Here is a 26,582-nt window from a genome sequence, read left to right on the forward strand (position 1 = left end):
TATACCCATATTCACAGCAGCATTATTCACAACACCTAAAATGTGGAAGAAACTCAGTTATCCACTGAGGGAATGAATGAATTAGTAAAATGTGATATGTGTGTGTGTGTGTGTGTGTGTGTGTATACATATATACAATGGACCATTATTCAGCCTTAAAAAGGAAGGAAATTCTGACATACATCATGACATGGATGAATACTGAGGACATTCTGTTAAGTGAAATAAGCCAGACATCAAAGGACAGACACTGCGTGATTCACTTATACGAATGACGTTATCTGGAACAGTCAAGTTCACAGAGACACAAAGGGAATGGTGGGTGTCAGGGGCTGTGGGGAGTCCAAGTGGGGAGTTACTCTTCAACAGGAAGAGAGCTTCGGTTTGGCAAGATGGAAAGAGCCTGGGGGACGGACAGTGGTGATGGATGCGTAGCTACACAGACGTCCTCGGCACCAATGAACTGCACACATAAAAACGGTTAAGACGGTAAATTTTGTGCCTTTTACCACAATAAAAAAAAATCTGAAAGTAAAAATACATATGTGATAACTGCACACAAATATAAAAAAACAACAACAAAAACGGGCCAAAATCCTCATTCCCAGAAGCAAATGACACTGTTTTGACATGTTTACTTTCTACTTTTTCTAAAAGTTCAGATTACAGTATGTACATAAAGGTGCTACATTTTTTATTATTATATCATAGCATTTTTCATATTAAAAGCATCTACAAAATTAAAAATCAATACATACAAAAATCTGTGGTTTAATAATATTCCATGGGCTCCATACGGACGGACCTTAAAATCACTAAAAGAATAACACATATAGTAGGTTCTCATTACTTATCTATTTTGTATGTAGTATCAGTATATCAATAGTATATACCTGTCAACCCCAATCTCCCAGTTCCTCCCACCTCCCCCAAGAGATAACACTTTAGACACCCAGAGAGTAACATCTCCTTTGATCCCATTCCCCCTCTCTTGCTCCCCAAGGGAATGACTTACAGTCTCCTTGGCGGCAGCAGGTCAGGAACAGGCCCCTGCCAGGTCCTTGCACCCCAGGACAAGGGTTTATACAAGAAGTCCAGTGAGCGCTATGGGTTCATGGCTCCACAGGGCCCACCTGACCACTGACTCTGCAATCCCCTTCGCCGTTTCTTCACAGTCATGAGATAAAGACACAGTCCCAGCCATCACGCCGGTTTCTAGGCAGGAAGGAAGAAGAGGGGCTGTCTCTTGGGGGCTTTACCTTCCTATTAGGGAAGAAGAGCCTCTCTAACGACAACTTCTCTCGACATTTCATTGGCCAGAACTGGGTCACATTCTCCCTCTCCCCAGTGCCTCAGACCCATCACTGGCTACAGGAAGTAAGACTGTTTAGCAGACCATGACTTAACCCCAGAGCTAAGGTGGTTCCACCGCCTCTTATCCCAAAAGATCAGATTTCTGTTACCTGAAGGGAAATACTGGGGCTCTGAGAGGACAGGGCACGGGGTCTGGGAGGAGGGTGGTTGCCAGCCAACACCAGAGTGGACGCCAGGGGAACCCGATGTCTTCTGCTAAACAAATGAGCACACATATGTTCGTGTGACATACAGCCACATGTTCAAGTACTCCTTGAAGCTGTTTCTAGAAGGGATTTCCGATGCATAACCCCAGTTTATGTAAAGGTTACATGAGTCAGCTGCTAATATTGAGCTGCCGAAATAATGTGATGGATAACAGTCCAGACGCCTCCCATCTCCATCGCCTCCTATGACGGACACAGCCGATCAGATCAAGACTTAATTATTACTTTTGGTCTGTAATAGGTAAGTGACCCTAAAAAACACAGAGTCTGAACAGAGGATGGGGAAAGGCGACTTAAGAGCTACACACACATGCAAGCAAGCAGGGGCTGGTTGGCAGCTCTGAACACGGACAGGGAGGAGTCCTGGTAACCCTTGACACCGTGAAGTCACAGCTGAACGTGGCTGCGCCCACTTTAGGTGGAGCCAGAAGTGGTCGGGCTTGAGTCTCCCACCTAGTAGCCTCTGCATCTACAATTCAGTGGTTTGGAGGGGAAAAAAAAAGATGAGCAGCACTGCATCCAAGGGAAGCTACTACTTAACGACTGGAAGAGATGCGTGTACGCAGATCTATAAAACACCTCTGTCTGCCTGTAATGCATGCAGCATTGTTACTTGCTGACCGTTGAGTTAATACACGAATCAATAAGGTATTTACTTCGACAGGAAATGGTCTTTCTATGTGGATTCTTTGTTGAGGCAGTCACACCAGGGCTTTGCTTGTAGTAGTGTTTGCTTTGAGAGGGCTGGAGGAAAAATTGTATGAGCTTTGACCTGGCAGGTCAAAATAAGGAGCTATTCTTCCAAGGCCTAGTCTCCTTAAAGGGTTTCATTTTTTAATATGCTTTTGAGAAATAACTAGAAATATACACTTTCGGGTATTGGGTTGGTGAAAAAGTCCATTCTGGTTTTCTGTAAGATGTTACAGAAAAACCTGAACAATTATTTTTGCTGAAACAACAGTTTGGGACAAGCTATATACAGTTTTTACTTTTTCATGTAATAAACTAATGATTTTTCACTGTTTGAACTTCCTAGAAAGACATCTAATTTCCGGACACTGTTTTTACTTGCTTGCATGTATGGAAATTCATAGTATTCAAAAAATCTCAAGGACAAGTAAGCTAACAAAGGTCTGTATAGTAAGAGCTATGGTTTATACAATAGTCATGTACAGATGTGAGAGCTGGACTATAAAGAAGGCTGAGAGCAGAAGAACTGATGCTTTCAAACTGTGGTGCTGGAGAAGACTCTTGAGAGTCCCTTGGACAGGAGGAGATCAAACCAGTCAATCCTAAAGGAAACTAAGCCTGAATATTCACTGGAAGAACGGATGCTGAAGCTCCAATACTTTGGCCACCTGATGCAAAGAGCCGAGTCATTGGAAAAGACCCTGATGCTGGGAAAGACGGAAGGAAAGAGGAGAAAGAGAGTGACAGAGGATGAGATGGTTGGGTGGCATCACTGACTCAATGGACATGAATTTGAGCAAACTCTGGGAGATAGTGAAGGACAGGGAAGCCTGACGTGCTGCAGTCCATGGGGTGGCAAAGAGTCAGACACAACTGAGCGATTGGACAACAACAAAATAAGCTAAATTCAGAGCTCCCTGAGAGTTTGATTATGCTAAGACTCTGCCACACTGCTTAGCCTGTGAAGCAGCATTTTCCTGTCCCCCCATCTCCCATCCAAGTAAACCACTGTTTATCTAACACTTAGGATGTTCCAGGCTCTGAACACTCAGATGCATGAACAGCTACAAAAAAGCAGAAGAAACATCCTTGCCTTCCAGAAGCTTCCAACTCAGGAACTATCTACAAGGAATTAAAGTGAAAGCCAGCTAACTGAACAGCACAGCAGGCTGGGACTTTTCCGTGCTCCGGGGAAACAGAAGGCCAGGGAGGGGTTATTCGCAACTGGAGGGACTGGGAGGCCTTGAGGCAAGACTGGAACTGAGCAGAGAGGTGGGGAGATGTGAGGAAAGCATTTTTCAATGAAGTGAGTGTGAACAAAGGTGTAGAAAATGAAGGGGCATTTTCATTAACAAAGACATGTCTAAGAGGCTGTGTGGGGGAGGGGCTCAGGATGGAGCAGAAGGGAGAGAGAAAAACAGTCATAGATGAGATTGATTTACTACCTATTACTTGCCAGGGGGCTTCCCTGGTGGCTCAGATGGTGAAGAAGCTGCCTGCAAGTCAAGAGACCCGGGTTCAATCCCTGGGTTGGGAAGATCCCCTGGAGAAGGACATGGCAGCCCACTTCAGTATTCTTGCCTGGAAAATCTCATGGACAGAGGAGCCTGGCAGACTACAGTTCATAGTGTCGCAAAGAGCCCGACACGACTAAGTGACTCTCACACACACACACACACACACACACACACACACACACACGCCAGGAGCAGTGTATGTACTATTTCAAACATCACAACAATCCTGAATAGTAATATTCTGATCTTACAGATCAAGAAACTGGTTCGGAAGGAGTTTCCTGGTAGCCTAGTGGTTAGGATTCTGGGTTTTTCAATGCCAGGGTCAAAACCTGCTGGGGAAACTGAGCAACGTGGCCTCCTTACCACACCTCCACCCCACCCCAACCCCGCCAAAAAAAAAAAAAAAGAAATTTAAAAAAAAAAAAGGAAAAAAAGAAATGTAACAGAGGAAAAAAGATGAGGACTGAAAAGTAGGGTATTATTCCACGATGAGGCTGCCAGACAAAATATAGGACACCTAGTTAAATTTGAATTTCGGATAAACAAGGAAGACGTAAAAGAAACTGACTCAGAGATGTGAAAAAACTCACCTGAGATCACTGAACCGATAAATAGTGGAACCGATATTCAAATCTGGGTCTGTCTCAACGAAACTTCTTTCTTTTTTTTTCCCTATTAAGCCACATTTCCCTTTCAGCCCAGCTAAGGAGCTGGGACTTTATAGAACGCTTTTTATTTCATACTGGAGTAGAGCTGATGAACAATATGGTGGTAGTTTTCAGGTGCATAGAAAAGTGACTCAGTTATACATATGCATGTAAATATTCTGTATTCCACAGGTGGCGGGGGTGGAGGAGGACACTGGGAGGAGCAACTCTGGGTGTTTCTGCTCGGATAGAGTCGACGGTGTGTCCTGCGTTGGGCTGGCCCTGGTCCACTCTGAGGCTGGAGGCAGAAGAGAAACTGTCCCTGCCCTCAAAGAAGGCACAGCTTCGGGGACAGGCAGGAAGGTTAACAAGTCACTTTCATGGTGAGGACAATGACAGCAACTTGGGCGGAATGCCACGGAAATGCCCTTCCAAGGCATGCTTCTTAGAGATGTCACCTGAGCTGCTTTGGAAGAGGAGGAACGTTGAAGGCCGTGAGAAAGGATCTCCCAGGCAGAGGACGGCCAGCCTGAAAACAGACGTCTGCACCACTGGAGCTGGGGGAGGTGGGCGGGATGGAAAACGAGGCTGCGCGTTTGAAATGCCTGGTGGCGGAGCGGCTCCAAACTTGGGTTTCGACTGGAATGATGTGGTTCCACCCACAGGTTAGAAAACCTCCGGAGAGCCTTGGGAAAGGAGGGCTGGACCAGGTAGTGCAGCTGGTTGGCAGAGGTTTCAGTGAGACGGCGGGACAGGGCCTGCAGCACGGCAGGGACAGAGAAAAGCTGATGTGAGACGTTTAGGAGAACTTGATGGCTAATGGCGGGGGATACGGAGCCAGGGGAGTTGAAGATGGTTTCCAGGTTTCCGTCCTGGGCAAGTGGGTGTGACAGGTGAGCGGGCAGGAGCAGGGGCAGACCCCGTGGGACCCCCGAGGGCAGACAGTGCACGTGAATCTAGAGCTCTGGGGAGAACCACAGACAGCTGAGAATCATCAGCTGCACGCAGCTGTCGAGGCCATGAGGATGGATGGGTCAGGGGGAGAGGGGGCAGCAGGCAGGAGGAGGAGAGGGGCCAGAGGAGGGAAAGTCAGAAGCGAGAAGACAGACCAGGTGGATGAACAGGATGGCAGAGCCAAGGAGGGGGTCTGGGAACCTCATGAGCGGGAGAGGAAGAGAAAGTGAGATCAGAAAGGCCCCACCTGTGCGGGCTCCACCCCAGGTGATGACGTGGTAGCTGCGGCTCAACAGGTGGAGCGGGGACGGTGAGCACAGACCTGCCCTCGGGGCTTGGCTGGGACTGAAAGGAGTCGGGCAGTGACTCCAGGGGCATGTGGGGTCAAGAGAGAACCCTGTTTCTAAAGACAGGGAGAGAAGTCGCCACGGGAAGAGAAGCCGGGATGCAGGGCAGGCCCCCGGGAGGGAAGGGGAGCGCGGGTGGACACGGGACGCGGGCTCAGCCAGGAGCGGCCACGGGGGGACCCCGGGCGTCCGAGCGAGTGAACTTGGATCCCTCCAACTGCCCTGAAGCAGGGGCCGCTGGCGCTGGGCCGCTGCGGGGAGGCGAGGTAATGGAGAGGAGGACTCAGGCAGATTTCTTATGAGCTTTGAGAAAAGCCATTTCGAGAATCTGCTGAGCAAACTGGTGTCGCGGGGGCCAGAGTGAGGACCAGGGAAAAGAAGGGTCAAGTGACGTGCGACGCCCAGGTGACGCTGGGACCATAAGTCACGGCAGAAGTCTACACCCGTGAGTGGCGTTTCCCCCGGAATATCCCAGCATCTCGGAAGTACAGGGTCGGAAGTGAGTGGACCCAACGGGGACGTTTTATGGGCCGTAAGCAGTAAGGGAACCTGAAAGAAAAAGTGAGAGTGAAAATTGCTCAGTCGTGTCCAACTCTTTGTGACCCCGTGGACTGTAGCCCGCCAGGCTCCTCAGTCCATGGAATTCTCCAGGCAAGAGTACTGGAATGGGTTGCCATTTCCTTCTCCAGGGGATCTTCCTGACCCAGGGATCGAACCCGGGTCTCCCGCATTGCAGGCAGACAGACGCTTTACCATCTGAGCCTCCAGGGAAGCCAAGGGAACCAGAGGATGCTGGTAACTGCTCATGGGGTTCTGGGCTGGGATGGAAAAGAGGGATTAGGAAACAGAAGGTCTGAGGCTGAAACGAAGGGGGAACAGGGAAGAGGGGGCGAGAGTCGGAGATAAGAGGATGTTGGGAGTTTGAGATGTCAAGGGTGGCCCCGCTCCCAGGGACGACGTGGACCAGGATGTGGCGGCTGAAGAGGTGGGAGGGAAGGTGACTGGGGTTTCGGAGGCCAAGACAGAAAGGGGCTTCCGTGACTGAGACGATTCCGGGGTGGAGAGACCTGGGTGGGTAAGAGAGAGAGAGGAGTTTAAGTGCCGGGTCTTCAAGAGCACGGGGCAGGGTGAGATGACGACAGAGACGGACATCATGGGGTGATGGCTTCAGTCTCAGGGCCAGTGCTGCCTCGGGTAGGACTTGGTCAGTCACTAAGGAAAGAGGCAGGCAGTCCTCAATTGCATTCTTGCTACCAGGGTGGGCGCCTGTTTACTCAAAACAGTGCAAGGACACACCCAGTCCACTCCACGGGGAGTAAGAGGAAGGGCCGGTGTAGAATATGCTAGTCCTTCCTCTGCACGGCGCCCCTTAAAGCTGTCTGTGAGCGCTAAGGAAGTTTGCTGGGAATTCTGTCCTGGGACGTAGAGGCAGGAGGCCTCCCGGGAGTGGCAGCTGCTGACCTACCACAGCTTGCTCGAACTCGTGTCCACTGAGTCAGTAATACCATCCAACCATCTCATGCTCTGTCATCCCCTTCTCCTCTCGCCTTCAATCTTTCCCAGCATCAGGGTCTTTTCCAGTGAATCAGCTCTTTGCATCAGGTGGCCAAAGTACTGGAGCTTCACTTTCAGCATCAGTCCTTCCAATGAATATTCAGGGTTGACACTGGGCTGGTTTTAGGGCTCACTCTTAGGCCAGACCCCGTGCTTACCTGCACACGTTAAGAATTCATTTGCTAGCCAGACTTTTCTTAAAGACATCTGCCATTATCAGTGCTTAAGTTTTGAGTCTCTCCGGAGTGGGTTGCTGTCCGTTAAAAGTAGGATAAAACATGGAGAAGGAAATGGCAACCCACTCCAGTATTCTTGCCTGGAAAAGTCCATGGACAGAGGAGCCTGGCGGACTGAAGTCCATGGGATTACATGACTGAGCATGTGTGCACGAGGGTGGAGGGAGATGGGTTGGTAGCAATAAAGTGGTAGAACTAAAAAAAAGAAAAAAAAAAAAAGAAAAAAAAAAAGTAGGATAAAACAACTCCTTTTGTGTTTTCTGTCAACCAGACTGTTTTTCGACACAGGAGCTCCTTTCGAAGTCTACGTGGGAGCCCAGCTGCTCGTGTGTTACCGTCGTCACTTTTCCTCTTGTGACACAGAGGTGCTTTGGCTGGGAAGGCTAAACTGAGGACTTGGTGAGTGTGAGGTCACGGTGGGATCAGGAGAAGGAGATGACAGAGGATAAGATGGCTGGATGGCATCACAGACTCACTGGACATGAGTTTAAGCAAACTCTGGGAGATAGTGAAGGACAGGGGGGCCTCGCGAGCTGCAGCCCTCGGGGTCGCAAAGTGTCGGACATGACTGAGTGACTGAACAAGAACCAAAACCAGCCCACAAGCGGAGAGATGAGTGGAAGACGCGTGTTCACTTAGAATGACTGGGTAGGAAGGACGTGTAACAGTCCTGGGGAGCGTCAACACATCATGCAGTTTACCTATCACCACAGCTGATTCCTGTTTGTCTGAAGACTAGCATTGCTAGGCCTGATTAACAGCCAAGGAAATGAAGAGTGAAAAGGCTACAAGGCCTCTCGGAAGTCTCCTGCATGACAAAGGACACGGTCAGGCCCTTACCCCTTAGGATGACTCTTGCCACTCCTCATTCTGCCTGCCTAAGTACCTTTGTAACTGGTGTACCTTTGAAGGCCTGGAACTCCAAACCCATTTGCACTGTTAAATTCAAGTGGGAACTCTGAACAAGGAATGGCTCATGAAAAATGATAACAAGAAAAAAAAAAGTAGGACATGATGTCAGTAGCGAAGGACTGAGAAAAACCTCAGACATCTCAATAGCAGTTTCAGGGGATTCATTTGTTAATTTGATGAATTTCCAAGGCGAAATTATAGCTCTTTTACACTGAGCGCTGTGAGTGCAAGCTAAGTCGCTTCACTTGTGTCTGACTCTTTGCAACCCTATGCACTATAGCCACCAGGCTTCTCTGTCCATGGGATTCTCCAGGCAAGAATGCTGGAGTGAGTTGCCATGACCTCCTCCAGGGGATCTTCCAGACCCAGGGATCGAACCCGCGTCTCTTGTCTCCTGCACTGGCAGGCAGGTTCTTTCCACTAGTGCCACCTGGGAAGCCCCCTGAGAGCTCGTTATGCCTTTATCACAAATATTTACAAATTTATCATCCAATTTATTTTATCTACTTCCTTTCACTTAGAAATTTTTTTTTTTTTAAAGGCTAGTTTGCAGCCAAACGCTGTCCTGGGCACTGGGTGGTTCATTCTCAAGACCCAGGTGAAATATCCTCTCCTCAGGAAGGCCATTATCTGACTAGCCTGGGCTAGGGGCCTCTTGTCCCCAGACTCTCTGCTTGTTGCCAGGACAGCCAAGGGGAAGTGAGACCTGTATCCTGAGCTCTCTAGTCATGGCCTGCCTCCTGTCTGGGCACATCTTCTTATCCTCTGGACTCATGGAGCCAGAGCGCTGGACAAACGGGGATGAGCAGCTGGGCTCACCTCATCTGCTACGTCACTGCCTTTCAGCGAAGGGAGAAAGTCCTGCTCAGACGCGGCGGCTCAGCCCACTCTCACTGAGCTCGTCCTGTCCCAGCGCGGACGGGCCTCTCACACAGACGCAGGAGGGGGCTGGCTTTTTGTATTTCGACCCTGCAGCAAGTGTGCCGTGCAACAAGTGTGCCTATCAGAGCTACCGCAGACTCAGACAGAACTTCCCTTCCGTTCAAGCCCACGTGCCGCGTTCATTTGGATGGGCAGATGGCAGAGCAACTGCAGCACAGTCGATTTAACTTACACTTTGGAGGGACAAACAGTGTGCAAAGTAGAGAAAAAACAAGGCCAATTTATCACTAGAGATCTCAACCTTCCTTAGATTCACCGGCAATAACCAGATTCGTTTCCTGGACTAAACCACTTAGCCTCAGAAAAAATCTAGGAACCTGTAAGACTCTAGAACATAAAATGTTGCATCAATGATGTCAGCTTTATAGGTGTGTGAAATTAGGATCTATCACCACAGTTTAAGCTCCAAATCGAATATATGCATTGATTTTGGGGGTAGGGAGGAGGGTCCCTTGAACAGGCCCAGTTTCAAAGATTCCACAATCAAGAACACACTATAGGTTTGATGATTAAGAAAAACATGTATGTACCTATGGTGTTGCTGTAGTCGCTAAGTCACGTCTGACTGTCTGCAACCCCATGGACTGTAGCCCACCAGGCTCCTCTGTCCACAGGATTTCCCAGGCATGAATACTGGAGTGGGTAGCCATTTCCTTCTCCAGAGGATCTTCCTGACCTAGGGATCAAACCTCTGTCTCTTGCACTGGCAGGCGGATTCTTTACCACTGAGCCACCAGGGAAGCCCATACACACCGACAGTTTTTATTTAATTTGTACTGATTCAAACGAGGGGTGACCCACCGCAGGCAAGGGACCAGAGAAGCTCATGAAGATTAGGTACCATTTAAGAGCCTGCACACACCCTAATCTTGTCAGCAATCCACCATTTTGAAACTCCGCAGAAGAAGGAATAAAGATTGTCACTGTCCCATACCTCTGCCTGATTATATAACTTCTCCCTACTCAGCAGGAAGCAGGGCACAGTTCTTGACGTACTGGCCTACTGTGTTCCCCTTTATGTGGCAAAGTAATAAAGCCATTCTTTCGTTCTCCTCCAAAAAAATAAAACCCCAAAACAAACAAGCTAGGCCTAACCAGATGCTTAAATAAAACTTTCATCCTGATTTTCTTCTAAATATTTCATTGGCAGCTTAGTTTGGCTCTGAAACAGGGTTCGACCGCCAAAGTTACAAAGGCTCTGCAGCCTGACAAAAGGCAAACACCGCTAGCTGTAGCTGCAGCCCTATCACCACACCTTGCAATGGGACCTCCAACAGCTTCTCTCTCAGTTCCCTTAGCGGCAAAAGGGACGGGGCTAGTGCTCAGAGCGTGTTCTCCACGCTGTAACCTGAACATTCACTGGAAGGACTGATGCTGAAGCTGAAGCTCCAATACTCTGGTCACCTGATGTGAAGCGCCGACTCACTGGAAAAGACCCTGATGCTGGCAAAGACTGAAGGCAGGAGGAGAAGGGGACGACAAGAGAATGAGATGGTTGGATGGCATCACCGACTCAATGGACATGAGTGTGAGTAAATTCCGGGAGATAAAGGACAGGGGAGTTTGGAGTGCTGCAGCTTATGGGGTCGCAAAGAGTAGGACAACTTAACAACAATACTGTTACCAACGCAGAACACCAACTCTAAAAGAACTAACATTAGAAATAACCGAAAAGCAACTTCATGGGGCAGCCAAACTAGTTTGTGGTAAGGGAAGTTACTTAGCATGAGTTCACTGCCTGAACTGTTTCTGATCTTTTACAAATAGAAATAAGGTAGAATTAGATTTGTTAGGCTCCTTATAATAAATGAGAAGATACTCTGAAAAAAGGAGAGAAAGATATTGGTGTCTTTCAATTCACATCCTTTATTCTTCCACCTACTCCCACCCTTTACCCTCTCCACACATATCCCTCCCTAACCCCGTGGTCTTACGGCCCAGTTGGAAACCTAATGGAGGTTGCGGGAAGGGAGGGGCGGTGACATCCAAAGGGCTGTGTGTAACAGTCCACACTTTTTATCCGGTGCCGTCGCACCAAAGGACACACTCCCGGGAGGTTGTCTGTCAGCCCATCTCCTTAGCCACTAGTGAGCTCGGACTCACTTCACACGTCTCTTGAGAGTCTTCCAGTCTTCTCCCTTCTTATGTAGTTGCAGACATTCATTTCCACGGTGCACTGGAAGTTTCGCTGGAGTTCTTAAGACATGTAAAATAGCCGAGCATTTTCACACCCAAGTCCTCTCTGTCACGGTGCCTTGTTTTTTGATGAACCAAAAAGCAAACAATCATTCCACACGCACAAGGAATTAAGCTGTTGACAGATTCAGCCACAGTCTCTGTCCTCACGACTGGAATAAAAGCGGGCAAACATGGCTGTAAAATACCCAGTTTAATTAAGTGGCATTAGCTAGTTTTCTTGCTGCCAAAAGAACAGGATTCTGGCTCACACGGTAAACAATCCACCTACAATGCACCTGGGTTCGATCCCTGGGTCAGGAAGATTCCCTGGAAAAGGGCATGGCAACCCACTCCAGGATTCTTGCCGGGAGAATCCCCATGGACAGAAGGGGCCTGGTGGTCTCCAGTTCATAGGGCCGCAGAGAGTTGGACAAGACAGCAATTAAGCACATGGAAGTTCAGAGAGAAGGTTTACTGGTTCAGCTTACTCTGACCAAACAGAACAAAATAAAAACAATAAAATTAGCCCTACCTTTAGAGGCCCGTGGCTCTGGAACTGCACTTTAACCTGTCCTTTAAAATGGATTTTCACCTTCAGTAGCCAATGGAAGCAGGCGAGAGCAAATACAGCGCCGTGTCTATGCATGCCTATTCTATAGCTAAAGAGCAGAAACCAAGAGTCTGCCCCATCAAGGAAAACTCAAGGCTTAATCCAACAGGTCACCTACTCTAGGGCAATTTTTAAAAGTCATTCAACAGCTGGGCCACCTCGGTGTTGTCTCCCACCTACCACCATTCCTGACAGTTAAACCCAGCCTCCTCCACTTGACTATGAACTCTGCCAACCCATGACTCAGAAGCTAAGTGACCTAACTGGGTCACCCATTTCTGGTATCTATGGGGAAGTATCAACTACTTGCAAAGACACCCTCCCATCAATTACTAGAGAGCGGAGAAAGTGAAATTAATTAAGCCACATACAAATTCTCCCACAACTGGTTTTTCACTTATGAACCATTTATGCAGACTGTATATGCTATGAAGCCAGAAATGACTTATTTCAGCAGACGTGACTTTCTCAAACTGTGGGTGCAACACTCTAATGGGAATAACTCAGGATTTAAAACTCAGATGCAAAGACTGATCTGATTTTTCACTCCCTACACTAACATTTTCAAGTCCATGTCATTTCAAAATAAGTGGGGACTAAATGAGACTGACAAAATCACTTTTTAATCAGAATACACAAACTTTCCTCTAAAGGTTATTAAAAGACACACCTGCTTGTTTTAACAAGTTGGATCTAAGGTTGATGTATTACAGTTCAGAATAACCATGGTGTTCAACTTCGAGAATACTGCTCCGAAAAACAGGGTAAAAGTGAATACACATTTGAAAAATTCACACAGCAAAAGGAGTACAAAAAAGACACACTCTCTCAGTTTCTCGTAATTTTCTTTCTTAAAAACTAGTTTTTATTTCTATTCCTTCAAACCTAAAGTCAGGTCGACCAAAACAACGAAGGGCAAGACCACATCACTACAACATAGGTAACTATTTAAGAAGGTTTAACTTGCCTAGAATTCGCGCCAGAAGGAAAAAAAAAAAAAAAAGAGTAGGGGGGCCTCTGCTGCAGGTATAAAGGAGAACTGGGCGGGAAAATTTGTGGCATTTTCAACAAGGAGACAAATGCAAAACTGTGAGGAGGAGCGTCTACACGGGTGACAAAGAGGTGAAGACGGTGGTCGAGGGGAAACGACGACTGGCTGGAGAGAGAAGAAAGGGAAGCTGAGAAGGAAATGCTCGGAAGCCACAACAAGCCAAGCTACCGGGACCCCGCAGCCAGTTCTAAGATCTACGGGGAAGCAGGCACCCAACGGCTAAGTCGCAGGTTTCCGCGGGTCACCAAAGGATAACGGACATCTTCCCAACGGTGGGCCCGGGGATGCGTCGCGCCGCTTCCGCCCGCCCGAGCCGCCCGGGACCCGGCGGGGCGCGCGGCTACGGAGCTCGCGGTGAGATGCGGGCCCGCGGCCGCCGTTCCCCTTCGTCGCCCGCCTTTGTTCGCCTGGCCCTGCTCCCCCCTCATTCGGCCGCCGTCGCCCGCCCGGAGCCGGGTGCCAAGAGCAAACGCCGCCTGACGCGAAAAACGAGGCACATGCGCTTCTCGTCAAGCCAGACTTTACTGGGGGCCGCCGGGGCCGCCCCGTGGGCGCCTCCAGCTCCCCCCGCGCGGCCCGCCGGCCGGGACGCCGCGCTCGGCTCGGCCGGCTCTGCCCCGCAGGCCCCCTCCCCCGCGTCGCCGGGGGGGCCGCGCGGACGGCTCACCGGCTCCCGAGGCGGCGGCGGCGGCGGCTGCAGTATCGACGCCCTGCTCCAGAGGGCGGCCCGGGGCCCCCCGGGGCGGCGGGCTTCGCTGCTGTTGCACCGCGGAGGGCGGGAGCCGCGCGACTAGCAGCGAAGGCGGCGGCGGCGGCGGCGCGCTGACGTCACGCGCAGCGGCCAGCCAGCGCGCGCGCGTGGGGGGAGGGGAGGGGGAGCCGTCCCGGCGGCCCCCAATCCGGGAGGAACTCGGGCTGAGTGGGCGGGGCCGCCGCGGCGCACGGGCCGCTCGATTGGCCCAGGAGGAGGAGCGAGCAGGCAAGCAGGCGAGTAGGGACGAGGCGGCGGGGCGGGCCGAGGCAGCACGGAAGTCTCGCGAGGCCAAGGCTGAGCGGAGTGTGGCGGCGGCGGCGGCGGCGAGATCTGGGCTCGGGGTGAGGAGTTGGTATTTGTGTGGAAGGAGGCGGAGGCGCAGGAGGAAAAGGGGGAAGCGGAGAGCGCCGGCCCCGGAGGGCGGGAGGAGGCGCGGCCAGAGCGGGAGGCCGAGGCGCGGCGCGGCGGGGCGCCGGGGCGAGCAGCGGCCGAGCGAGCGCGGGGCGCACCGAGGCGAGGAGGCGGGGAAGCCCGCCGCCGCCGCCGCCGCGCCCGCCCCTTCCCCCCGCCGCCCGCCCCCTCTCCCCCCCGCCCGCCCGCCGCCTTCCTCCCTCAGCCTTCCTTCCCCACGGCCGGCCGCCTCCTCGCAGCCCCGGAGCTGAGGCCGCCGCGGCCGTGGCCGCCGAGCCCTCAGTCATGGCCTCGGGCGACACCCTCTACATCGCCACGGACGGCTCGGAGATGCCGGCCGAGATCGTGGAGCTGCACGAGATCGAAGTGGAGACCATCCCCGTGGAGACCATCGAGACCACGGTGGTGGGCGAGGAGGAGGAGGACGACGACGACGACGAGGACGGCGGCGGCGGCGACCACGGCGGCGGGGGCGGCCACGGGCACGCGGGCCACCACCATCACCACCACCACCACCACCACCACCCGCCTATGATCGCGCTGCAGCCGCTCGTCACCGACGACCCGACCCAGGTGCACCACCACCAGGAGGTGATCCTGGTGCAGACGCGCGAGGAGGTGGTGGGCGGCGACGACTCGGACGGGCTGCGCGCCGAGGACGGCTTCGAGGACCAGATCCTCATCCCGGTGCCCGCGCCGGCCGGCGGCGACGACGACTACATCGAGCAGACGCTGGTCACCGTGGCGGCGGCCGGCAAGAGCGGCGGCGGCGGCGGCGGCTCGTCGTCGTCGGGCGGCGGCCGCGTCAAGAAGGGCGGCGGCAAGAAGAGCGGCAAGAAGGGCTACCTCGGCGGCGGGGCCGGGGCGGCGGGCGGCGCGGACGCGGGCAACAAGAAGTGGGAGCAGAAGCAGGTGCAGATCAAGACCCTGGAGGGCGAATTCTCGGTCACCATGTGGTCCTCAGGTGAGCGCCGGCGCGTGCCGGCCCCGGGGATGTTTTTGTTTTGAAGGGAAGCCATGTTTTATGTGTGTGATGGGCGCCGCCATCTTCTTCGCGGGGCAAGTATGGCGGCCCCAAAAGATGGCGGGGGCGGCGGGCGGCGGCGCGGCGAAGATGGCGGCGGAGGCGCGGCGCCGCCCGCTAGGCCGCAATGGCGTAGTTTCCCCGGGCGGGGCGGCCGCTCGGCGCGGCGCGGGGTGGGGCGGGGCAGGGCGCGCGGGGCGGGGCGCGCTTGGCCAACGGCCGTCTGGGGGCCCGTTGTCCGCGGCACCCACCCGCCCGCGAGGCGCCCCGGGGGCGGCGGGAGGGCGTTGGCGGGGCGGCGCGGCCTGGCCCTCGCGCCCGGCCCGGGCCGCCTTCGCCGCGTTTCCGTGGCCTTCCTCTGGGGGGCGTCGCGGGCCCGACTCCGCCCCCCGCCCCTGCCCCGGAGCCGCCGCAGCTCCCGGGAGGCGCCTTCCGCGGCCGTGCGCTCGCCCTCCCGGCCGCGCGGCGCTCCCTCGGCTCGCCTCGCGGGGCGGGACTTGGGCGGCACGTCGGGCTCGCGTGTGCGGGCTCGGCGTCGGCGGGACCTCTGTCAGCGCGCTGTGGCGGGGCCTTCGCCTCTGCTCCCCGCGCGGCGCCTAGTGAGGGATCGCGGGTTTTTGCAGAGGACTGAATCCTTCGCACTCGAGGGAGTTTTGTTTTCTTAAGTTATTTGACTCTGCATCTGCATGTCTGCCATTAAATTGATAAAATTGAGTATTTCCACGTTTGTTGACAGAAAACTTCCAGTGAAAGGGGGTTCTAGAAAAGGGTCTTTTCTACTCTTTTAACACTGCTCTCTGAACGACGGCCAGGAAAAATATCTAGGGCAGAAAAGAATTATCTGCATATGTAAATCTGTTTTGATTTCACTTTGTAGCTAGTGTTTTCCTGTCCTTATCTTATTATCTGTCCACAGGCTATTTTGTTACATTTTGGTTGTAGTAGTAAATAGGTTGAGAGTAATCCTGCCATAACGAGTTAATCTAGTACTTGGGTAATTAAAGTGGTAGAATCCTTTTCACCACACTTGCTCCTACTCTGTTTAATATAAATTCTCAGAATTGGATGAAGCCTTGAAATCTGCTTAGGGTTTAGGGTTAGGGCGTGTTTAGGGTTGTTAAAATTCACGAGAACGAATGAATCGGGCAAAAGACTGGATTGAAGCAGGTCTGGTTGTATCTGCTGTGGAAAGCTGCAGGTTTCTGTGGGTCTGTGACTCGGGACTGGCGCTGGAGCGGAGGTGCCCTCAACGTGTAACAGCACTTGCTCACAGCCCTGCTGTTTGGGTTTCTGAGGGCCTTGTGGAACTCTCAGTAGTTTGAGTTTCGCAGGGGCTGTATATTTAAATGAGACATATCTTGGTATTTAAGAGGCTATCCAAAGATCCCTTCTGTATACATTCTGGTAGTGCAGAATGATTGCACAGTGGTCATGGAGAAACTAGAAGCCATGCTTTCCCATTATTAATAGTAATGGGTTATGGGACGCTGTGCTAGTTACTGATGAATTTGCTGAATTCAGAGCTTCCCCCGGTGGCTCAGCTGGTAAAGAATCCACCTGCAATCGCAATGCAGGAGACCCAGGCTCGATCCCTGGGTGGGGAAGATCCCCTGAAGAAGGAAATGGCAATCCACTCCAGTGTTCTTGGGGGAAACCCCAAGGACAGAAGAGCCTGGCAGGCTACAGTTCATGGGGCTGCAAAGAGTTGGACACGATTTAGTAATATTTTAAACCACCCCTTGCTGAATTCAGGATATCATTAGGTATTTAGGTAAAGATACATTAACCACAGGAAGCTATTTTTACTTTTTCTCACAGTATGGTCATGTTGGCTTTAAGTAATTTAGCAAACCAGGATATTTTACGTATTCTGCATTTGATCTTAGCAAATTGCTAACCCACTTCTCCATACCCAGAACGCTTGATAATGTAGACTTTACCTGAAATGGTATGTATCAAGTTAGCTTAAAAGTCATTACCTCCTCTGCAAGTGATTGCTCCAGGCTTGTACAGTTTTAGGGATATTTTAAAGTCTCCTTTAAAGAGTTAGTTGTTTGGCATGTTGCAGTACTCTGCATAAAGGTGGTTATAAACATTTGATGGCAGTAACATAGAATCGCTTGTTTTCTCTGACATGTTACAGGGTAAACTATTCCCCTTCTTGTCCTTGTGGTTTGGAATTATTACTGAAGAGAAGTGAAATAGTTTGTGATTAACTCTACATGTCCCAAGTTCAAATTTGGCGTTTAGTTTCATTTTCAGAAATGAAATAAGGTAATTGATAACAGATGAAGAAATCAAAGCATGTTAATTGTTAGGCTTAACTTATGTGTGTGTGACTGGTAGGCATTACACACACTGCTTTCATGTACTTGATTACATCTGATCCTAGGCAAGAGAAGTTTTAAACAGCCCCTTGGTCTAAGCTCAAGTTTAGTTAACCTGAAGCTCTTTAAACAATAACAATACACATAGAGTATTGTCAGGGCTCTATCTAGTTAGTCGGTAGCACCTCTTGGCTAAAGAAAAGCAGTGAGAAACAGAGCCCTGGGTTGTGTGGGCTTCTTCTGCTTGTGTGCCGTCTTCGTTCAGTTTCCACAGGGCAGCTGAGCTCCTGGGTCGGCTTCTTTTGAATGGGATGGCAGAGGGGAGTCTAGTATTCCTATAGTAGAGTAGGGTCCCTAGAGATCTGCTTTGTTTTCTTCTTTTTTTAATTAATTGACATCTCATGTGCATGGTTTAGTGGCCTTTTACTTTGTTCACCAGCTTGTGGAATCTTTGCCACTGTCTAATTCTAGAACATTTTTTATCACCCCAGAAAAACTGGTTATTATTTCCCTCTCCCCCACCCACCCCACCCAGTCATTAATCTGCTTTTTCCGTGGATTTGCCTATTCTGGACATTTCATTTACATGAAATCATACACTATATATTGCCTTTTGTGTCTGGCTTAGTCTGTTTTCAAGGTTCTTCCAAGTTGTAGAATGTACTTCATTACTTTTTACAGCTGAATACTATGCCACAGAAGCTGCTTATTTTTGCAGATGAGAAAATTAAGGTCTAGTTAAGACTGAACGTGTTTTAACATTTAATCACAGTTTAACTGTGTTTTGAAGAGAAGGAAATGGCAACCCACTCCAATCAGCACTCTTGCCTGGAAAATCCATGGACAGAGGAGTGTGGTAGGCTACAGTCTATGGGGTTGCAGAGTCGGACACGACTGAGCGACTTCACTAGAAAAGAATCCTTTGCTTAAGGCCCCTATTTGTTCTTGCATCTTTCCTAGCATATAATTAATGAACATTTCATTATTGCTAAATTTAAGGCCCAGTATTATGTATTTCCCCCCCAGTTGTTCATCACGATAGTTTAGGAGGGACATCCTATTTTGTAGGATTTATTAAAACTAAACCACTTAACAGAATCACTAGGTTGAGTAGGAAAGCTAATAGTAAAAGCTGTGAATTTAAAACATATAGTTTTGAGAGAAACCAAAAAAGCTTTTGAATCTTGAGGTTTCAGGTAGTTAGAATATGTGACCTTCATTCAAGGCTGTCGGTATTTTAATTATCTTCTGTTAGAATATAGAGGTGCTTTGTGCTAGTTTGAGTAAAACATCTAAGACCAGAAACCATTGATATTAAAAGCAGCAAATTGAAAGAAAGTAAAAAAGTATTACATTTTTTCTCACTTTTATATGTTCAGAAAGTTCAAGTTTGCCAAAAATTACTAGTCCTGACAATTGACTATTTTTCCTTTTTTAACATGCTGTTTATCACTATGGAAAGATGCTGTAAATGTAAACTCCCGTGGAGCCAAGCCCAAAGAACCCTCCAAAGTAATCGTGTCACCCCCATGACCTACATGGGGCAGCCTAAGTCATAGATCCCGCTTCCTGACCTGGTGGCTCTGGAAGCCTGGCCTGCTTACAAGCCTCTGTGCTGTCAGACTCTTGTCTCCTGGTTATTAACCTCCCTCCCACCCCTAGTCAACAGCTGTCTGCTTCAGTAGGAAGAGAAAAATCCGTATCACAAAAGGTCAGGACTCCTGACCTACCTGAAACTAACATTTCAGGCTTTTGGGAGAGAATAAAGGTTAATTTTTTTAAAATATGCTATACTCCTCGGTGAATATTTACAAAAAGGCTTTCTATTTGTTTTGAAGTCATCTTTAGTAAGATCAGTTTAAGTCTGGGAAACAGGGCTCATAACAGGTTATTAGCAAAGGCAATTATCTTGAACATTTCCCAAGATCTACATTTGGTGACCAGTTTATAAACTGCCCTTACTACTTCCATAGGAAGAACGTAAAAGTGAAAACTTTATAATTTTTAAATCTGAACATTTACCAGTGAGTTGTATTCTACAGTATTAAACAGTCACTGTACTCAATATTTTCAAAATTTGGCATCTGAAACACCACTTGGATGTTGAAGAAAACATGTATTTCTATACTGTTTGTAGACTGTTAGGAAGATGCAGGGAGGTCTTGGAAGCTAGTTGACTATATTGTGTAAACTTGTGCCTTCCTGTTTATGGTGAACTTTACAGGTGGGGAGAGGAGCTATTTCTTAGTCTTAAGGATCTTGTGTTGGTAGGTCCCGTTATGTGTAACCTAGTGATTAATTATCAGTAATAGCAAGCCCAGTGGTTTTTTAGAATTTTGTTAGTAGGAGCATCAAATTTCCCTTTGGAGGGTAGTGGCCAGAGGTCTGACCTTGGCGTGTCTCAGCTTCGCCCTTGGGGTCTTTGTAAAACGCCCTGTTGGGGTAGACCCCTGAAGACATTTTTCATATCCTTTACAGCAAAGAAATGCTACTTTATAAATTCCTTTGTGAGAAAAGGAAGCAATATACTTACTTTCTTAAAGCAAAACGACCCAATGTTAACATGACCCGGTGAGATAATAGGAACTCTCTAGAGCAGAATTCTTGTCAACTCTTCAGTTACTTCAGTGTTACACTGCAGTTCAGATAGGATTACACATTGAACTAATGTAAGTGGTTGTGATGTATTGTGTAAGTTATTCCCTTTGAATGTAAGAGCTGAGGGGCAGGGAAGGAGAGAGGCAGTGTTTTGTGAAAGCTGTTCTGTGGTGGACCTGTCTCCTTCCAGGAGAGCCACAAGCTCCAGGTAGAATTTCTAGTGTCTCACAGCGTCACACTCCACAGGGCTGCAGTTCTCCGCTCAGCCCTCTTCTCTCCCCTTGCTTCTTGCTTCTAAGCATCACCAAAACATTGAAGGAGAGACGCTGCTGCCACAACTCCGAATTGACAGTTGGTTTTGAATTTTGCATTTTTTCGGTACCTTACTTGTATTTTTTTATTATTACTTGTGATTCTTAGACGGAATATGTTTTTATAGACTCTTGACGAGGACCAAATACAGACCTATGGATTTTACTTCTGGGGATCTGATTGGGTCACACATTACTCCTTTCTGAATTTGATTTCTAAGATTTAAATTATATGAATTCACTCCCTTGCCTAAAAATTCTACAAACACAACAGGGGTGGATACACTTAATGCCTCTGAATTGTAAATTTAGAAATGATTTTTAGATTGGTAAACTTAACATTTTGTATCTACACACACATCCCAGAGACACACTGTTGCATTCAGTAAACCCCAGACTTCTCATAACCTGCATGATCTGGCCCCGGCTCCCCCTTCTCGGCGTTTTAGTTTCTTGCACTGTTGTTTCGCACTTGTTCTCTGGAAGCAGCACCTCTGTGTCCAGTGCTCTGATCCCCGATGTTCATAATCTCACCTCTCAGAGGCCTGCCCTTTCATCCTTTCCGATTAGCATCCTTACCCATCACTCTTAGCTCCTAACCCTGTTTTGAAATTGCCTTGCGTTTATCTTTTAACTTGCTGCTTTCTCTCTCCTTTCTCTGGAGTGGTAAGTCTTGGGCTGAAGCCCTGCAGACGGTCCAGGGCACATAGAGGAGGCTCAGCAAAGACCTGAGTGAGTGAGTGCTTGCAGGCTGTGCTGTCAGGCCGAATCCTGGCCTGGAGTCCACGGTGCCACTCTCATCTCGTTACTGCTTTGAGAAAAGGAGTAGTTAAGGGTGAGGAGAGAGTAAAGAAACATTTATTAAAGTCATTGGAGAAGGAAATGGCAACCCACCCACTCCAGTATTCTTGCCTGGAAAATCCCATGGATGGAGAAACCTGGCAGGCTACAGTGCATGGGGTTGCAAAGAGTCAGAAACAGCATGGATGTTAATCAATTCTAGGTTGACATCCTGGATCTATCACTTACTGTGCTTCTTTGAATATATTTCTTTGCATTTCTTTTTTTTTTTTTTTTTTGGCCATGCAGTGCTGCCGCTTGTGGGGTCTTTGTTCTCCCACCAGGAATTGAACCTGTGTGCCCCCCCCCCCCCCTTGGGGAAGGGTAACCACTGGACTGCCAAGGAAGTCCCACCACTTGGCATTTCTTTCTTTCTTTTTTCTTTTTTACCACTTGGTATTTCTGAGGCTTGATTTATTTGACTTAAAACAAGAGGTTAATATAAAGGCTTTGTTTGAATTAATGTGACAATTACTGACATGAAATAGGTACTCAGTAAATGATAGTGTCCCTACTTAAGGCCTCTGTTAGTGGAAAAATGTGGAAAACAGCCTGTGTCTGATCTTTGCTTGTTGCTTAGCAATGAATCTTAGTTGTTTAGCTACACTTCCATTTTGGAGCTTCCCAGGTGGTGGCAGTAAAGAACACGCCTGCCAGTGCAGGAGACATAAGAAGAGGTGTAGGTTCGATCCCTGGGTCGGGAAGATCCTCTGGAAGAGGGCATGGCAACCCACTCCAGTATTCTTGCCTGGAGAAGTCTCATGGTTGGAGGTGCCTGGCAGACTACAGTTGATAGGGTCATAGAGAGTCAGACATAACTGAAGTGCCTTAGCATGACACACACATGCATTTTGGTGAAGTTTGGGTTGGTGGCAGTGATGAGTAAATAATGGCCAAAAGTTACCTGGAACGGTAAGTTAATGGCCTAAGATGGAAGGTGTGGAAAAACAAAATCTAGCTCAGCTGACCCGCAAATAAGTAGAGAAATAGGTAAATAAATATGAAATGGATAAGAACAGAAAATCAGGATCACAGAAAAAAGGAAATGTTAGTGTCCACCTTAATGAGCTTCCTGGCAATCAAGATAAAAAAGGAAACCATACTGCTGACAGCTGATCCTAAGACAGGATAGACTTCTAGGGGAATCAAGCTTTTCTTAGTTAAGACTGAGTTCTAAAATAAACTATTTTCTGTATGAAGAGAGCCATGAGTGATAGCAGTGCACCGATTCCAACTAGTATAGTGTCAGATTTCTTACAATGTCTGAACGGCCAGAAGACTTAAATTTAAGCAATGTAGTTGAAGGTGATTCTTTACTTGCTTATTCAACATTCTTTGAAAACTATTAAGCATAAGACCTACTCTTCCCCTTAGGCCCATAAGGGGGAGGGCAAAGGGGAATAAAGGTTTGTTTTTTGGAATAACGGTGCACACCTCTTTTCCAGACACACTGGTTGCCTTTTAATGTGTTACCTTGTTTTAGCAGAAGCCTGGAGTGCTGCAGTCCGTTGGGTCTCGAAGAGTCAGACATGACTTGGCGACTGAACAACAACATAAGTTAGGTGGTCTATCTTTTAAGAAATTAAGGAAGCCAAACACAGGTCAGTGATAGGAATGAGAGGCCTCTTGGAGGAAAGAGATGTTGACTTGGGCTTTGGAAAGCCCAGATCGGGGATGAGAAGAGGGCAAGAAAGGAGAGGAAAGTTGTGTTATCAGACACTGAATAACATCGCAAGCAAACCGGCTTGGTTGAAGCATGGGGGGCACGTGAAGCTCTGCCTCTGATCCTGTTTTCTGGGGCTGTGGCATAGTTTAGTTCCTTAGTCATTTCTTTTTGACTAAATGTTTTGAGTCTCTGTCTCTCAAATTAGGCTGGGAGTGGCTATCGCTTTGGTAACTTAGAAACTGAAGAGTGCCTTTAAAATGTGAAAGAATAGATGTTTCTGCCGAAATAACTCAAAGAGTGCTGCCCCATTCATGGATGGTATTGGCTAGAGTTTGCTTTTGCACACCTTCCATCTTATGCCATTTAGCTTTGGTCTTGCTGTTGTAGATCATTTGCCTCTGGCTGGAGTATTAGTACAAGAGTCATCTAATGCACAATTTTGTCTGGAAGTTCCCAATACAACATTTCCCCCTACCACCTTACTTCTTTGAATCTGTGACTTGTTTTCTCAGCTTTTTTCCAAAGAAGAATACTGAGACTTGATTTTCATTTTAATTTACAGTGTTGTATTAGATTCAAGTGTATAGAAACTGATTTTGATGACATGTCTAGTGTGGATTAATCCTGTCTCCTGAAACAATGAGATAATTAACTGAGTGCTGCCCTCAAGGAAGACTCCAGAGAATACTGGAGGAGGTCTCGCTCTGTGTCAACTCTTCGCGAACCGTGGAAGGTAGCCTACCAGACTCCGCTGTCATGGGATTTTCCAGGCAAGAATACTGGAGTGGGCTGCCATTTCCTTCTCCAGGGGATCTTCCCAACCCAGAGATTGAACCCAGGTCTCCTGCATTGCAGACAGATGCTTTACCGTCTGAGCCACCAGGGAAACCCCCAGAGAAGAATAAATATATACAATTTTTAAAGCAGATTTAGATACTTTACTTCATGAACAGGCTTTGCTTAGGTATGTGTTTGATAATTCCCCTGTTGCCATTCACTAGAACTCACATGTTTGGTAATCAGAGCTAATCAGTTAACATCTTCTTCCTTCTCTATACAGTGAATCTATCTCAGCAGTAATTATGAAATGGAAGGAGTATAATGCCACTGCAAACAGTGAAATTGTTTGAATACATAACAGTAAAACGTGTTTAAATAAAATCGTACCCAAAAAAAGACTGAGTTAATACTTGTATTTGGGGGTTTTTTGTTGTTCTTTTTCCTTCCCCTTTACTTACACTTTTTGAAGAGGGAAGCTTACGTACATGTGGTCTGTAAATGTAGTTTCTCTCTTTTTAGAGCATCATAAATTTCCTTTTGGCAAAAGCTTCTGAAGACTTTCTTTAAAAAATCTGATAAAATGGCCAAATCATAGCAAACACTGACATAATGCAATCTGTTGCTGTAATATGTGTCCAGTTCTTGCTGTAAATGAGGCATACACTGTCTTTGATTTCTTCTGGCAGTAGATCTAGCATCTTCTGTCGTTTCTCTAGCAGTCTTCTTTGAAATGTAGTTTTCTTCCTGTGTAAATAGTTGATGTTCTTAAAAGTTGTTAAATAGTTAACAGTTGTCTTTTTTATGGTTTCTGTGCATTGGCCTAAATTAACTTCTCTAAATTAACTTCTATGAAAGACACTGTTTGTTAGGGAATAAGTAAGACATACAAATTTTTAAATATATTTTATGAAATTGTACAGTAACCATAGCAATTATTTAGAACTTAGGCCAACAGAAGTTAGTTTGTTTTTGTGGAGTTTTTAAAGACCTATCATAAATGTCCTTTTGGTAGTAAATCCCATCATTGGGTAATCTCAAATCATTCCTTGTTTCAAAGAGAAAAATTCCACTATAGTTTAAAACTGTATTTCTAAAATTAGATGGCGTATGTGCACAATATCATTCATAGCAGCATTGTTCACAGTAGCCAAAAAATGGAAACAACACAAGTGTCAATCAGTAGATGAATGGATAGACAAACTGTTATCTTGTGTCATATAGGAATATTACTCACCTGTGAAAAGGAATGAAATTTTGATATTTGCTACAACACAATGGACCTTGAAAACATGCTTAGTGAGGCAAACCAGGCACAGACAGACAAAGAATATATGATTCCACTTAGAAAAGTTATCTGGAGTAGGCAAATTCATGAAATCAGAAAGTAGACTAGAGGTTACCACTGACTGAGGGGAAGAGGGGTTGTTGTTTAATGAGTAGCAAGTGTCTGTTGGGGATGATGAAGTTTTGGAAATAGATAGTGGTAATAGTTATACATGGACTTTGTGCTGGCTCAGATGGTAAAGAAACTGCCCGCAATGCCGGAGACCCGGGTTTGATCCCTGGGTTGGGAAGATACCCCAGAGATACAGTGCAACCCACTCCAGTATTCTTACCTGGAGAATTCCATGGACAGGGGAGCCTGGTGGGCTGCAGTCCATGGGGTCACAAAGAGTCAGACTTGACCGAGTGGCTAAAGTTCAAGCTCAGTAGTTACACAACATTGGGTATACTTGATGCTGCTCAGTTGTGAAGTTACAGGTGATTCAAAATGATAAGTAATGTGTTTTACCAAAATAGACATAAAAATCTTGTCAGCCAAAAAAAAATCTTGTCAGCCTCTACTTTAGGTTTATTTTATGCATATTTTGTATTCTAATTCTTAATTATCTGACTGTTCTCTGGGTACCCTATGTTGACTATTGGAACCAATAACTGATCTTCAAGAAGTATAAAACATTTCCTTATTGGACTTTATTGTCACCCCAGAATTCATGTATTGAAGCCCAAATCCCTGATACAGTGTTATTAGGAGTTGAGGCCTTGAGAAAGTTACTAGGCTTGGGGGTGAAGCCTTCATGAATGGGTTAGTACTCTTACAAGAAGAGGCAGAAATTACGTACTAGAATGAGACCTGATGTATATGAAGATACAACAAGGAGACATCTGGTGGCGAACGGCGAAGACGGGACTGAATGAGCTGGCACTTTGATCTCCAGGAATGTAAGGAACACATTTCTTTTTAAGGCACCCAGTCTGGAGTGTTCCTTAAACATTTCTTTGTTTGTTTGTTTATGGCTGCATTGGGTCTTTAGTCGTAATGCAAGGCCTCTCTCTAGTTACGGTGCACGGACTTCCGCAGTTGCAGTGAGGGCTTAGCTGCCCCAAGGCCTGTGGGACCTTAGCTCTCCGACCAGGAGCCGAACTCATGCCCCTGCGTTTGCCAGATAGATTCTCAACCACTGAACCGCCAGAGAAGTCCCTAGACTATTTTTGTTTCAGCAGCCTAAACTGAGACAACTTCCTCGCCAGAACATAAGTCCCATGAGGGCAGAGACCTGATTTTGTTTCTGCTGCCGAGAACGGTGCCTCGACAGTTCATATGTGTTGAACTAATACAAGGAGTGCTTGAACTTGTGATTCTGTTATG

At 47.9% G+C, this 26,582-nt stretch overlaps 2 protein-coding genes across 2 annotated transcripts in view; one reads left to right on the forward strand and one right to left on the reverse strand.

Annotated features, from left to right (window-relative positions):
• On the reverse strand, nucleotides 1-14,673 carry LOC136146994 (WAS/WASL-interacting protein family member 2-like). Its single transcript, XM_065906081.1, has 3 exons — nucleotides 14,659-14,673; nucleotides 13,889-14,615; nucleotides 1-5,195 (listed from the first exon to the last, which is right to left on the reverse strand). Exons 1-3 carry the CDS (start codon nucleotides 14,671-14,673, stop codon nucleotides 5,173-5,175), a joined length of 765 nt encoding a protein of 254 aa, XP_065762153.1. The 3' UTR covers nucleotides 1-5,172.
• YY1 (YY1 transcription factor) overlaps nucleotides 14,542-26,582 on the forward strand; it is a 25,156-nt gene continuing 13,115 nt past the window's right edge. Inside the window, exon 1 of the mRNA XM_065906181.1 lies at nucleotides 14,542-15,350. Within this exon, the coding sequence (XP_065762253.1) occupies nucleotides 14,672-15,350 (679 nt within the window). The 5' untranslated portion in view covers nucleotides 14,542-14,671. The remainder of the gene's footprint in view (nucleotides 15,351-26,582) is intronic.

The sequence above is a fragment of the Muntiacus reevesi genome, chromosome 15 (assembly GCF_963930625.1).
Source record: "Muntiacus reevesi chromosome 15, mMunRee1.1, whole genome shotgun sequence".
NCBI lineage: Eukaryota > Metazoa > Chordata > Mammalia > Artiodactyla > Cervidae > Muntiacus > Muntiacus reevesi.

Excerpts from the sequence above, each read along its gene's own strand:
- LOC136146994 (XM_065906081.1), bottom strand. Across the intron at positions 5,196-13,888 it reads CGCCGCCGCCTCGGGAGCCG|GCCCTGTCCCGCCGTCTCAC; the intron begins GTGAGCCGTCCG and ends GCCGTGCTGCAG.